The sequence below is a fragment of the Protobothrops mucrosquamatus genome, unplaced genomic scaffold (assembly GCF_001527695.2).
Source record: "Protobothrops mucrosquamatus isolate PMUCROS unplaced genomic scaffold, P.Mucros_1.0 scaffold794, whole genome shotgun sequence".
NCBI classification, from domain to species: domain Eukaryota; kingdom Metazoa; phylum Chordata; class Lepidosauria; order Squamata; family Viperidae; genus Protobothrops; species Protobothrops mucrosquamatus.
Window position 1 is genome coordinate 140651 of NW_015387061.1, and position 13140 is coordinate 153790.

At 40.5% G+C, this 13140-nt stretch overlaps 1 protein-coding gene across 1 annotated transcript in view; it reads right to left on the reverse strand.

The window, feature by feature from the left end:
• Positions 1-13140, reverse strand: part of ADCY8 (adenylate cyclase 8) — an 83786-nt gene that overhangs the window by 67560 nt on the left and 3086 nt on the right. The window contains exons 2-4 of the mRNA XM_015818810.1: positions 12178-12308; positions 10309-10420; positions 2747-2874 (exon numbers count right to left, since the gene is read on the reverse strand). Coding sequence (XP_015674296.1) covers positions 2747-2874; positions 10309-10420; positions 12178-12308 — 371 coding nt within the window. The remainder of the gene's footprint in view (positions 1-2746; positions 2875-10308; positions 10421-12177; positions 12309-13140) is intronic.

Sequence of the window (13140 nt, forward strand, 5' to 3'; positions counted from 1 at the left end):
TCACGGCCGACAAATGGTCTTCCAATGTCAGCCGTGGATCCAGGAGGACTCCCAAGTTGCGAGCCCTCTCTGAGGGGGCCAAAATTTCGCCCCCTATAGTCAGCGATGGAGTCAGCTGACTATGCCGAGGCGCCAGCAGCCACAGCCACTCGGTCTTGGAGGGGTTGAGCCTGAGTCTGTTCCTCCCCATCCAGACCCGTACGGCCTCCAGGCAACGGGCCATCACGTCAAGGGCATCGTTGGGGTGGCCTGGGGTGGAAATGTACAGCTGCGTACAACTTCTGAAGGCAAGTCATTCTATTGATTAATTGTTCTCATTGACAGGAAATTTCTCCTTAATTGCAGGCTGGATGGCTCTTCAATAAGCTTTCATCTTTTACTTCTTGTCCTGAACTCTGATCTTTGTAAATAGAAACCCATTATAGCACTGAAATATCTTTACCAAGAACTTCATGGCTGCTCTATCAAGCGAGAGTCTGTAATATATTTCTCGACTTTTCCTTTAGTGTTGATCCTAAAAAGCAGAATCTATCCATCACTTTGATACCTTCATTGCCAGTACTAAACCGATTATATTAAGCACTTTATATTCCCCAAAACATTTCTAAATATGTGAAAATAAATACACTGAAACTTTTAGAAAGTGGAATTGGATATGAATGGAGGCATTAAGATCCCATTTATGCCTATGGGGTTAATGTTATTAAAATGAATATTGTCCCTCATTTGATCTATGTCCTTAGTGGTATTCTAATGTTAATACCTAATGCAAATTTTCTTCACATTGCTAGGTTATTTAGGAAATTTATTTGGGATAGTAGGCCCCTTGAGAGATTCATTAGCTAAATTGAGATTATCTTTGGAGGAGGGTGGTTTTAATATGTCTAATTTACAAAAAATATAATTGGGCTTATTTTATCAGCCCTAAATACATAGAATGACGATTTATGGAACATTGTCTTTTATAGCCCATATTGGAAAGCTATTCCCTTTGCAGTCACGGCAAGTTCTTAGAACAACATAAAGCAGAAATGGTGCTTTTATTTTGAGGAGTGCAGGCTGTGAGAAAGTATATTGGGTGCCTTGAAGAATGTTCTTGAAAGGAAGAACAGATTTTCTCTGTTGGAGAAGTTGGTTTCATTGCTCCATATGACATAGTCCTATGAATTCTTGACTCTTTTCTGGAATTGCATTTTAATGAACGTAAGTTGATTTATGGGGAACTCTTTAAATGTTGAAGATGTTAACCTGGAGGTTAAATTATATACCAAAGCTCAAGAATTGGACTGTGAGGAATTATGGCAGCATCATACACAGGAAGGGGTCAAAAGATCTTTACTGAGAAATTGGAAAAGTGATATTATTCCAAATATTAATGATTGGCTTTTGGAAATGTGTTATTGTTGCATTTTTATTGGTGTTCTGCTTATATTTGGTATTTTCTTATGGGCTTCTTCCTGTAGCAACAAAGTTTGTCTGTTCCTGCTCCCAAATGGGCTTCTGCAAGAGGCAACTGGACTTTCTTTGTTTTTGCTTGAAGATGTTTCACTCCTAATGATGTTACCTAGTTTGGATAATGAAACATCTGCAAGAAAACTAGCAAGCACCAAGGACCCCTCATGTCAACCGTGAGCTGCAAATATTCTTCTTTATTGAAACACCAAGGTCTGCCTATCCCAGGTCCTCGGGAAGGACTCGAGAGGCGGATAAAAATGCCAATTCCAGTCTGAACATCTGGCTGACTGTGCGACCCACCACAATAATTTCTTAAACAACAATATCTACTTATCCTAGATCAGGGGTAGGCAACCTTGGCTCTTTTATGACTCGTGGACTTCAACTCCCAGAATTCCTGAGCCAGCCATGCTGAGGGGAAAGGGAGAGGTTTCCAAGCTGAGCCATGTTGGCTTAGGAATTCTGGGAGTTGAAGTCCACGAGTCATAAAAGAGCCAAGGTTGCCTGTCCTAGATCCTTGGGAAGGACTGGCTAGATTTACAAATCTGCCTCATTGAGAAATTGGAAAATTGTATTATTCCAAATACTAATGATTGGCTTTTGGAAATATGTTATGTTTCACTTCTCATCCAAGAAGCTTCTTTAGAACCAATGAAGCTTCTTGGATGAGAAGTGAAACGTCTTCAAGGAAAAAACAAAGCCCAGTTGCCTCTTGAAAAAGCACCTTTGGGACAACCATGACCTGGATGACTGAGACTCTCCATAGACCAGGGGTAGGCAACCTTGGCTCTTTTATGACTCGTGGACTTCAACTCCCAGAATTCCTGAGCCAGCATGGCTCAGCATTTATTTATTTATTTTATTTATTAAAATAAATGGAAACCTCTCCCTTTCCCCTCAGCATGGATGGCTCAGGAATTCTGGGAGTTGAAGTCCACGAGTCATAAAAGAGCCAACGTTGTCTACCCCTGCCATAGATATTCTGGTCCTGCTCTAAACTAGATTCCAACAAGAATTAAAACTTGATGGTTACCAGGAATAGTTTTCTGTGTGTAGCTGAATTGCAAACTCCAGTCTGTTCTGGAATTCAATACACAATCCTGAATCCAAGTTTCTTCAGCTCTGTTCAACTGTCTTTTGCAATGAACATTGGTTCTATTTTTTTTTAAAGTCAGTGGGAGTGGGAAAGACAAGGTTCCTACAAAATATTCCACTGTCCCCAAGGTAAGAGCTGTAAAACCACTGACCGTAGCACAGTGTGAGGGTGGCAATAAAGCCAAACACAAATTACCTGATGGTTTTGATCATGCTGAGTCCCATTTCAACGCAACAGTGAGCATGATCCTGCCGAGGCTCTGGAAGCCCAGATACACAATAGTAGCAGTCTCCCAGGATCTTAATTCTGAGGCAGTGATGTTCCTGTAAATGAAGAAAATAAAAATAGCAGCTCTGCAATTCTTTCTACAAAAAGAAGATGGATGGGAGGAATGCCGGGGAGAAAATGTGAAGTTCTGCAGTACAGACATGCTTTTCTGCATCCAGAAAGAAATAAGACCTGCAATTTTCCAAAAAGCAACAGCACCCTAATGGCTTTCAAGATCTGAGACTCTTATCCATATCAGAACTCCAGAGGAGAAATCTCCCATGTTTATATTATAATAATAGGAATCTAGTGGTTGGACAAGAAAGAAAATGGTAATTTGAATTCTCAGATTACAAGGTACTGGTGATTTAGAATAGAATAGAATAGAATAGAATAGAATAGAATAGAATAGAATAGAATAGAGTAGAGTAGAGTAGAGTAGAGTAGAGTAGAGTAGAGTAGAGTAGAGTAGAGTAGAGTAGAGTAGAGTAGAGTAGGGCAGGGTAGGGCAGGGCAGGGCAGGGCAGGGCAGAGCAGAGCAGGGCAGGGCAGAGCAGAGCAGGGCAGGGCAGGGCAGGGTAGGGTAGGGTAGGGTAGAATAGAATAGAATAGAATAGAATAGAATAGAATAGAATAGAATAGAATAGAATAGAATAGAATAAGGAATAGTATAAGGAATAGAATAGAATAGAATAGAATAGAATAGAATAGAATAGAATAGAAGAGAAGAGAAGAGAAGAGAAGAGAAGAGAAGAGACGAGACCTTGGAGGTCTTCTAATCCAGCCCCCTGCTCAAGCAGGACCTATACCATCTCAGGCAGGTCATTGTCCAGTCTCTTTTTAAAAACTTCCAGCAATGGAACGCCCACAATTTCTGGAGGCAAGCTGTTCCACTGGTTGATTGTCCTCACTGTCAGGAAGTTTCTCCTTAATTCCAGGTTGCTTCTCTCCTTGATCAGTTTCCAACCATTGTTTCTCATCCTTCCCTCTGGTGTTTTGGTGAATAACGTGACCCCCTCTTCTTTGTGGCAGCCCCTCAGATACTGGAACACTGCTATCATGTCTCCCCTATTTCTTCTTTTCTTTCTCCTTGGGCAGTAAAGAGCTGCCATCATTATCCCACTGTAGGGCAGTTTGTTTATTTCTTTGTATCCGGTCTTTACAAATAATTCAATGCAGTGAACATATCCAACACACCTTCTATTTTCCCCACAACAACAACTCTGTGAGGTGGGTTGGGTAAGAGAGACAGATTGGCCCAAAGTCACCCAGCTGACTTTCATGGCTAAGGTGGGATTACATCTCACAATCTCCTGGTGATTGGCCCAAAGTCATCCAGCTGGGTTTAGTGCCTAATGTGGGACTAGAACTCATGGTCTCCTGTTTTTCTAGCCTAGTGCCTTAACCACTAGAGCAGGGGTCTTCAAACTTGGCCCTTTTATGACTTGTGGACTTCAACTCCCAGAATTCCTCAGCCAGGCACGCTGGCTGAGGAATTCTGGGAGTTGAAGTCCACAAGTCATAAAAGGGCCATGTTTGAAGACCCCTGCACTAGACCAAACTGGCTCTCCATTCTTACTTGGAGCAAACTGGCTCTAACTGATTTATCTAGAAATGATAATGAATACGATCAGTGATGATGTAACTTTAGTCAAGGTCATCTGGGAGTTGCCATTTAAATTACAGTGCACTCAGTGTACTATAAACAGTAGTTGCAGTCCAGAAACAAAGGACAAAAAATAATGCTTTTTTAAATGATGCTATAAAAACTTTTAAAAGCTTTGAAAGAGGTCCAAGATGTGGTAGTAGTACTTTATATTATATTATCTTTCCATAACCCTGTTAATTCCAAAATGTGATGTGTGTTTCATTATCTAGAAAGACATTGGGTAGACTAATCCAACTTCTATTCTGGTCTAATAGAGGATAATATGAGCCAGCAACATGTAGCAGCAGCCAAAAAAGACAATGCAGTCCTAGGCTGAATTAACAGAGGGATAGAATCAAGATCACATGAAGTACTAGTACGGCTTTTAAAAGGCGTAAAAAGACCATATTTAGAATACTGCATCCACTGTTGGTCACCATATTATGAAAAAGATGCTGAGACTCTGGAAAGAGCACAGAAAAGAGCAACAAAAATGATTAAGGGGTTGGAGGTTAAACCATTTGAAGAACGGATGCAGGAATTGGGTATGTGTAGTCTAGTGAAAAGAAGAAATAGGGGAGACATGATAGCAATGTTCCAATATTTGAGGGGCTGCCACAAAGAAGATGGGAGGTCAACCTATTTTCCAAAGCACCAGAAGGCAAGAAAAGAAACAATGGATGGAAACTAATCAAGGAGTGAAGTAATGTAGAACTAAGGAGAAATTTCCTGACAGTGAGAACAATTAACCAGTGGAACAGTTTGCCTTCAGAAGTTGTGGGTGCTCCATCACTGGAGTCTTTTAATAAGAGACTGGACATCCACTTGTCTGGAATGGTATAGGGTCTGCTGCTTGAGCAGGGGGTTGGACTAGAAGACCTCCAAGATCCCTTCCAACTCTTTTATTGGGAAGGATAAGAACTGTTCTATTCCTATTCTCTATTACAGGGGTTCCCAACCCCTGGTCCGTGGACCAGTGCTGGTCCGCAGCATGCCAACAACTGGTCCACACAAACAAGCAAAGCCCCATCTGTGGGATACAGGCAGCACACAAAACCACACCCTCTCCGGACTGCAGAAAAACCTCTCTCAGCGGAACCGGTCCCTGGTGCCCAAAAGGTTGGGGACCTCTGCTCTATTAGACCATAATAAAAGTTGGATTAGTCTATGCAATGTAATGGATATCTTCCAGAGAAAGATGATGCATATCTACAAGCCTGCTCCAGAATAGATTACAATTCCTGGAAAGTTGGCTGCCTAACAGGACAAAGACATGCTGACAGATTTCCATCTGTGCTCTGATGTGTCTCCAGATGGTCTCAGCACTATACGTAGTAATGGCAGCTTGAAAAAAAAAAAAAGGCCATAAGAATTACATCATTAAGGCACAGTTCAGAAAAAGGGGGACAATTTTTTTAAGAGATCAATTTCTATCAGAGTACGGCTGAAAATGTTAGGAAATCTTCTCTCTTGTTTACTTGATGGTCCTCCAGTTTTCATGTTTCTTGGGTTTTATCGTTCCTGAAGAAATGTGACTAGGATGCAAACCAGATAACAACCTCTGATACATGTATTTTGATCTAGAATACAGCTTAAACCATAAAGTACTAAAATACCATCGAATAAATTCAGAGTATGAAACTCAACGATGTGTAACTGAGTGTAAAACAACAGAAGTGCAGAAAACTAGAAGGGCCACCAGATATATATAAAAAACCTCCCTTTCTACAACCCTGTAATCTGTTAATTTGGGGTAGAGTCAGGGTATCTGGATGAAGCTGAGCGTTTACTGGCTGGATGCTCTTCCTAATGCCTATGCAGAGTTTGAGCAGATATTTTTTCTTCGCACCCTAGGAGAGAGAAATATCTGTCTCTACCTAGGTTTGAACTCTCAACCTTCTGTGTGGGAGGTGAGCGTCTTCACCATCAGGCCACCACGCAGCTCGCAAGGGCCATAAGGTCTAAATGGTAAAAATCACATTACCAAATACAAATGGTAACCTCACATTGCTTAAAATAAAATGCTGCACAGAATCCTCAACTTACAACCATTCATTTAATGACTATTTGAAGTTGCAATGGCTTTGGAAAAAGTGACATGCCCTGTCCTCGAAGTTGTAACCCTCTTACCACCCTTGATCACAATTTGGACACTCACATTTATTGCAGTGTCTTGTGGTCATGTGATGGGCCAGTTTTTAACAACCACAGTCAGTGGGGGAAACTGGATTTGCTTAATGACCACAGTAAAAAAAAATCTGTAAAATCAGATCTGGCCTTGTGATGTAATGAAAAGAAGGCCTAGTATCTCCAGTATATTTCAAATCTTCCAGTATCTGAGGAGCTGCCACAAAGAAGAGGGGGTCAAGGTATTGTCCAAAGCACCAAAAGGCAGGACAAGAAGCAATGGCTGATCAAAGAGAGAAGCAACCAGGAATTAAGGAGAAACTTCCTGACAGTGAGGACAATCCACCAGTGGAACAGCTTGCCTCCAGAAATTGTGGGCATTCCATCACTGGAGATTTTCAAGAAGAGACTTGACATTCACCTGTCTGAGATGGCATAGGTTCTCCTGCTTCAGCAGGGGGCTGGACTAGAAGACCTCCAAGGTCTATTCTATTCTATTCTATTCTATTCTATTCTATTCTATTCTATTCTATTGATGGAAACTAATCAAGGAAAGAAGCAGCCTGGAACTAAGGAGAAACTTCCTGACAGAACAATTAATCAGTGGAACAACTTCCCTCCGGAAGTTGTGAATGCTCCAACCCTGGAAGTTTTTAAGAAGAGATTGGACAACCATTTGTCTGAAATGATAAGGGTTTCGTGCTTAAGCAATGAGTTGGACTAGAAGACCTCCAAGTTCCCTTCCAGCTATGTTATTCTGATGAATCATTTAATGACTGCATTGCTTAGCAACCCAAATTCTGATCCCAACTATGATCATAAGCTGAGGACCACCTGTAAATCTCATCGTCATTACCACCATCATCACCACCAAAGCTTGTAAAAATAGCAGAGACCATTTGTCTGACTTTCCTACTGAAAACCATAGAGCTTTAAAAGTGCTCCCCTTTTTTTGACAATACAGTTTTCTGTCCTTCCAGCTTCCCCTTACGTGAGCAGAACATGGAGAGGAGTATCATTAACTCTGATCACCAATGCAGTAGGCTGCTAATCATAGGACAGCATGCCAGACTGAACCCACTAAAATTAAGCTCATAATAGCAGATGCATTCCTTGATGACTCAGCAAGATGTTTTTTCATTCATTGAATATTTACTCATTTAATAAGAGGGATTAGTAATAGCTCGGTCATGAAGATGAATGAATGAAGATGAAACGTGAATTATTGGAGCTCAAGGAGTTCTTGAAGGCTGTTTAGCTGAAGCTTATTCTTGACCCACTGAATGCAAGAGAACATCTCACTTCTGCATGAACATCTCAGCGAGGAGAGAGGGCCACTCCTTGGAGATGGACATTTAATGTACATTATTGCTGGCGAAGAACAATTCTGAATACATGTCGGATTAAAAGAAGGCTTTTTACATAGAGCACAGTATGGTTAAATTGTGGAATTCTCCAACACAAGGGGTGTTGTGTGTCTTGTGTTAGGTGAATTTTAATAGTTACAAAGGGGTATGAGACTAATTTATGAAAAACAGCCTTTTAACAGTATCAGTCTGGATAATCATTGATGATTCAGACTAGATACAGTGTTTCTCAACCTTGGCAACTTTACGATGTGTGGACTTCAACTCCCAGAATTCTCCAGCTAGCGTTGCTAGCTGGAGAATTTTGGGAGTTGAAGTCCACACATCGTAAAGTTGCCAAGGTTGAGAAACACTGGACTAGAACAACCAAATGACAGGAAGTTGAATTTATGTCCTATTTTGAGCTTCAATCTAATGAACAAATTAAAGGACTAGGTAAGTTTTGGTTTAATGTATTTTTTTCTCTCAAGTTCTTACAGCCTATGACAAAATTCCCAGGCATGATTTAAAGCAAGCTTGATAAACACATGAAAAATACAACATGGCCTGTCAGGAACTAAGCTAGAAAAAAATGACATTGAATAAAGTCAATGAACTTCTGCAACATTTATTTATTCCAAGAAGGCAATCGGAACATTTTTTTTTTCTCTTTCTCTCCCCAGGCTAGAAAATAATGGATTATTTTTCCTGTGTCCTATGTCATACTATCAATTTTCTTTCAACCAGGACTGATATACCAAATTCTTGGCAGACGCTAAGAGTGTGCTGTTAATCCCAGTTGGGAAACTAGGGTCTGAAGAAAAATGGAGAAAGGTGGATACCGTATCTCCAAAGAAACTGGAGAAGAGGACAGCTCATCTGTCAACCAAGCAATCAAGTTCTCTAATAGTCCTAGGATTTAAACATTGTGACTCCTTTTTCTATCCTTTAGTAGTATCAGTCTTCTTATTGGTCATTTCTCAGATGTGGCTTGATAACAAACTTAGCCTCTTTGCCAGATTCAACCCTTGTTTAGTATCTACAGCAGTGTTTCTCAACCTTGACAACTTTAAGATGCGCGGACTTCAACTTGCAGAATTCCCCAGCCAGCATGGCTGGCTGGAGAATTCTGCAAGTTGAAGTCCACGCATCTTTTTTTTTATTTAATATTTTTTTATTTTTTAAACCAACAAAACAAAACAAAACATAGTGTATACTCCTCCCCCCTTTTTTAACAGCAATTTTGTAATGGTAATCTTCTATTATTTACATTTCCCCCCCCTTATTCTTCTTTAGAATATTTGTCCTTGTTGTCCCATTGTTTTCATTATACACACATTTTCCACTTTTGACCTTTCCACCTTTATTCTCCTCTATTATTTCTCCAACCAGTCATACCACTTGTTCCATATTAGATAGTTCTCTGTGTCTTCCTTTTCTTTTATTTCTTTTGTTAATTTGTCCATCTCAGCACAGTCCAGGATTTTTCTTATCACTTCTTCCTCTGATGGTATATTCTCATTTTTCCAGAACTGTTCGTATGCTATTCTTGCTGCCGTTGTTATATGTAGAATTAAGTACCGTATTTCTTTACTATATTTTCTGTTTAAATAGCTAAGGTTCAGAAAGAGAGTGATCCTAATTTTGGGAAAGACTTTCCTCCAATCAAACTCAGTTTCCCCTTCAAGACTTATGGAAATAGACCACAATGTTAAAAGCATTTATTTCCCACTAAGGATTCTGGAGATTTGGCTACATCAACAGACATGGAGAATACAACTTGCCACCTGTCCTAATAAGATAGTGGTTTCTCAAGGACCACTATCCAATGTCATGAAGCATGAGATGGTCATGAAACTTTTGCTTCAGATGAAGATAAAAGGCAATTTGGCTAGGCAAATAAATGAAAGTAACCGTTAACACAGCAAGATTAAAATCAGGAATATTTCAAAATTATTCAACAAGCCTGCCAAGCACATGTTAGTTTTGCCTGCCTTGGACTGAAAAGCCGAGGTGCAATTGGAAATTAAAAACAAAATTTTGACTTTGGCCTACTGCAGGGGTAGGCAACCTTGGCTCTTTTATGACTTGTGGACTTCAACTCCCAGAATTCCTGAGCCAACTTGGCTCAGCTTGGAAACATCTCCCTTTCCCCTCAGCATGGCTGGCTCAGGAATTCTGGGAGTTGAAGTCCACGAGTCATAAAAGAGCCAAGGTTGCCTACACTTGGCCTAGTGAGTCACCAAATGCGCAAATTTAAGACACCCCCCCCCCCCAAAAGAGGGTCTCTCTGTGTAAGTGTGTGTTTCTCTTTCTCCATCCTGCTTCTCTACCGAAGTTCAGAAAAAGGCATCAGCAGCTGGACTCACGTGTGCTAAGCGATCGAATCTGGCAAAAAGTTCATTCAGCATCCGGACCAGCTCTTGAGCCGATAATGTTGTAGAGAGATTGGTAAATCCTTTCACATCTGCAAATAGAATGCTGAACACAGAAAGGAGATGAACAGTCAGGTTAGTAGGGATATAGTAGGGCAACTCAAATAGCAATGCTACCTAGACAAGTCTGATGTCTGATGGATCCTGCCATCACGTTTTAGTGACTATATAGATCAGAGGTCTTCAAACTTGGCAACTTTAAGACTTGTGGACTTCAACTCCCAGAATTTCAGGGCTGGCTGAGGAATTCTTGGAGCTGAAGTCCACAAGTCTTAAAGTTGCCAAGTTTGAAGACCCCTGATATGGATTTTCTCCAGAATGATATGTCCCCAATCTGATCCTTCACTTTTCCAATGACGTAGACTAGAAACAATGTTTGTGGCAGAGGCAAATTTGCGGGAAACAGAACAGGGGAAAAAAAGAACAGAATAAGGTGAAGAAACAGAGGAATTAATACACGTAATCCTCGACTTACAACCATTTGTTGACTGTCCAAAGTTACAACGGCACTGGAAAAAGTGACTTACAGCAGCCTTTCACACTTACGACCATTGCAGCATCCCCATGGTCATGTGATCAAAAATTGGATGCTTGGCAACTAGATGTATTTATGATGGTTGCAATGTCCTGGGGACAAGTGATCCCCTTTTATGACAAACAAAGTCAATGGGGAAACCAGATTCGCTTAACAACTGAGTTACTAACTTAATAACTGCAGTCATTCACTTAACAACAGTGGCAAGAAAGGTTGTAAAATGGGGGAAAATGTAACATCTGTACTGCTTAACAACAAAAATTGGGGGCTCAGTTGTGGCCATAAGTCAAGGACTACCTGTAGCAGTTAGACTGGCAACATTTTTCTCTGCAATCAGACTACCTAACTCAACAGCCCTAAATTAATCAGGGAGAGGGAGGGGGAAAGAGAGAGAGGGAGAGGGATTAATTTACTAAGCCTATGATAGGATGGCACAGATAAGTGGAGAAGTCCTCTCAAGCATAATAAACTATGCAGGTCTGAATAGTTATTTTAACTCAGGGGTCTTCAAACGTGGCCCTTTTATGACTTGTGGACTTCAACTCCCAGAATTCCTCAGCCAACGTGCCTGGCTGAGGAATTCTGGGAGTTGAAGTCCACAAGTCATGAAAGGGCCAAGTTTGAAGACACCTGTTTTAACTGAATAGTTTAAAAGACATGATTCCAACTGGCAGGATTGCCAGCTAGCAATGCAGGCTGAATTGGATTTCAGGGTGCCCTATTGCATTCATGAGGGTTATTCCTTCCTCATCCATGCTTTTCTTTCAGTTTCCTGGCAGTTGCCCAGGTAGGCCTCAATCAGCCTTGCATATATCTTGAATTGTGCCCATCCGTGTGTGATTGCTGCAGTTGCCTGAGCATACAGCAGTAACGGCAAAGATCAGAGCTGAATCTGAATCTGAATCGTATTTACAAGGAAACAAGTCCTATCAATTCTGTCCATACATCCTTGGAAGTCAGCATGCTTGAGATAGCAGACTCGGTGGGCTACAATGGAAAACGGGAGCACTCAAATTAAATCAAACCCTCTCATTTGCACCAGAAAGCGAGGTGAGCAAAAGAAGGCTGGGATAGTGCGAGAAATTGAGACAGGAACATCTCCGTTGTCCAACAGGAAGAATGAGCGAAGAACCACAACGAGAAGAGAAGCTCAGCAATTCAGGGACATCTCCTAACCTTCCAAACCCAATGAGGAATGAACTGGCCTAAAGACGAGCATGCATTCAGCAGAGGAAGACATGATTAATCTGGAAAACAAAAGAAAGCACCTGACGTTTTCATAACGGTGGATATAGATCTTATGGAACTGGTGTTGTAAGTGTTCGTCCTCCACAGTGCCCATGTCGTTAATCATCTCTAGCACAACAAATCGAGGTAACACAGACAGAACCAGCCGCTCCTGAAACAACAAACAAAAATGGAGAGAGGAGTTAATAGTCTCTGGGTTTAATGAACCAAGAACATTGCAACGAATCAAACAAACAAAAAACAAAACAAACGACTTTCACCTCAGGTCTTAAGGCTGGGGAAAGCCTACTTATTGATTCAGTGGAATACACACACACACACACACACACACAGTATATGAATCTTTCATTGGTGAAGATTCTAATGAGATGGGGAACTGTATAAATTTGATAAATGAATGAATAAAAATAAAACACTTGGTTAGCTTTGAAATGGGACAATAACAAAATAATAGAATAACAGAGTTGAAAAGGACCTTGGAGGTCTTCTAGTCCAACCCCCTGCTCAGGCAGGAAACCCTATACCAATTCAGACAAATGATTGTCCAATCTCTTGTTAAAAATTTCCAGTGTTGGAGCATCCACATCTTCCGGAGGCAGGTTGTTCCACTGATTAATTGTTCTCACTGTCAGGAAATTTCTCCTTAGTTCTAGGTATGTATTGAAAGTATTGAATTATTTTCTTTCTTTTCTTTTCTTTTCTTTTCTTTTCTTTTCTTTTCTTTTCTTTTCTTTCTTTCTTTCTTTCTTTCTTTCTTTCTTTCTTTCTTTCTTTCTTTCTTTCTTTCTTTCTTTTTCTTTCTTTTTTTTTTCCAAGTGTGCATGGAACATTATTTAAAAGAAAATGGCAGGCATTAGATATTTTTTTTCCAAATCAACTTGCAGGGAAAAGAAATGTAAAAACCTTCCCTCATGTCAAATTAGCTCAGGAAACAATTTGGAAGCTTCAAACATTTAATAATAATAATAATAATAATAATAATA